At 70.2% G+C, this 1,613-nt stretch overlaps 1 protein-coding gene across 1 annotated transcript in view; it reads left to right on the plus strand.

The window, feature by feature from the left end:
- Positions 1-590: 590 nt before the first annotated feature.
- The window catches only part of ETH_00014495 (Rhoptry kinase family protein ROP21, putative), a gene marked incomplete at both ends in the record, with an annotated part of 5,263 nt that continues 4,240 nt past the window's right edge, over positions 591-1,613 (plus strand). The window contains one exon of the mRNA XM_013377531.1: positions 591-1,547. Within this exon, the coding sequence (XP_013232985.1) occupies positions 591-1,547 (957 nt within the window). The remainder of the gene's footprint in view (positions 1,548-1,613) is intronic.

Raw genomic sequence — 1,613 nt, forward strand, 5'->3', positions numbered from 1 at the left:
ATTGGGAATATAAACGCGAAAAAAGACAAAATAATATAATTAGCGCTTTGAACTGCAGCGGAGATCTCTGCAGCAGCAACAGCTGCTGCCCCGGGGAGCGCAGGCTAGCGGCCCTTCTGCTGGCTCCCCAGACTCTGCAGCAAGCTGCGCCTCCAGCGACTTCTGCTGCAGCTTTTTATTATTCTTTGCAATTAGTAATATCCTTAATGTCTGCTGGAGAGGCTGTAGGGCTTCGCTCGCCCGCCAGTGGCCCCTGAACAGCCCCGGGAGCAGCAGCGGCAGCAGCACCGCCCGCAGCAGCGCCGCAGCGGCAGCAGCAGCAGCAGCAGCAGCCCGCAGCAAACCTCCGCGAACCCGTCGCCCCAGCCCTCGCTGCTGCTGCTGCTGCGCACGCCCAGTGTCTCTGCTGCAGTGGCCGCGGCGTGAGGGGAACGCCGCGGCGCGCCCCGGTGCTGCTGCCGCGCTGCTGCTGCTGCTGCTGCTGCTGCTGCTGCTGCTTCTGCGCCCCCGCACCCCCAGGTGTACCTACACCCCCAGCAGCGCCCCCTACTCTCCCCGAGGCCCCAGGGCATGCCTGGGGCCCCTAAGCCATGGGGGCCCCCAGCCCTGCTGCTGCCCATCTTGTCTTAACTGCTGCGCTGCTGGGGTTTTGTCTTCTGCTGTGGCTGGCGCTGCCGCAGCTGTGGCTGGGGGCCCTCCAGCTATCCTTTGGGGGCCCCCCTTCCCACCGGGGGGCCCCCCCGGACCCGGGGCCCCTGGGGCCCCCGGGGCCCCCGGGGCCCCCGGGGGCCCCCGAGGACCTGGGGGCCCCTGGGGGCCCCCATGAGGACTTGGGGCCCAGTCTTTTGTCTCAGATTGAGGACTTGTTGGATATGTCTTTGGCGGACCGCATCAAAGCAGCAGCAGCAGGTCAAGGGTACTTGGGGGCCCCCGGGGGCCCCGGGGGCCCCTTTTCTTTGCTGCCCCCCGACTTCACCTTCTGGGGCGCGGGGCTGCAGCACTTGGGGCCCCTGGGGGCCCTGGGGCCCCTGGGGCCCCTGGGGCCCCTGGGGGCCCCCCTCCAGGGGGCCCCCCTGGGGCCGCTGCAGGCGCTGCTGCAGCAGCAGCAACCTCCAGAGGAGGGGCCCCCCGAGGGGGGCCCCCCCGGGGAAGGTTCTGAGGAGGCCCTGGACGACAGCACCTACGGGGAAGACCTTTTCTGGGGCCCGGGGGGGGCCCCCTTGGGGTCCCCCGGGGGGCCCCCCGAGGGGCCCCCCGGGGGGGCCCCCGAGGAGGGGGGGGCCCCCCTGCTGGCAGCTGGGGCTGAAGAAAGACGCCTAGCTGATGAGAAGTACCCTCGGCTTGGGTCTCCCCCAAGGGGGGCCCCCCGGGGCCTGGGCCTGGGGGGGGCCCCCAGCCCAGTACCCTACAACGGGGAGGGCCTCATGGGGCCCCAGCTGCAGCAGCACCTGCAGGGGCCCTCAGCCCAGCAGCAGCAGCAGCAGCAGGCGGAGCAGCAGCAGGACGAACTGCAAAGTGTGTACGGCCCGGCGCTGCCAAACGCAGGGGTAAGCAAGACCCCAGTCGAGGCACTGCAGTAGCAGCAGCAGCAGCAGCAGCTGCTGCTGCTGCTG

This window comes from Eimeria tenella, genomic scaffold (genome assembly GCF_000499545.2).
Source record: "Eimeria tenella Houghton genomic scaffold, Eth_scaff540, whole genome shotgun sequence".
NCBI classification, from domain to species: domain Eukaryota; phylum Apicomplexa; class Conoidasida; order Eucoccidiorida; family Eimeriidae; genus Eimeria; species Eimeria tenella.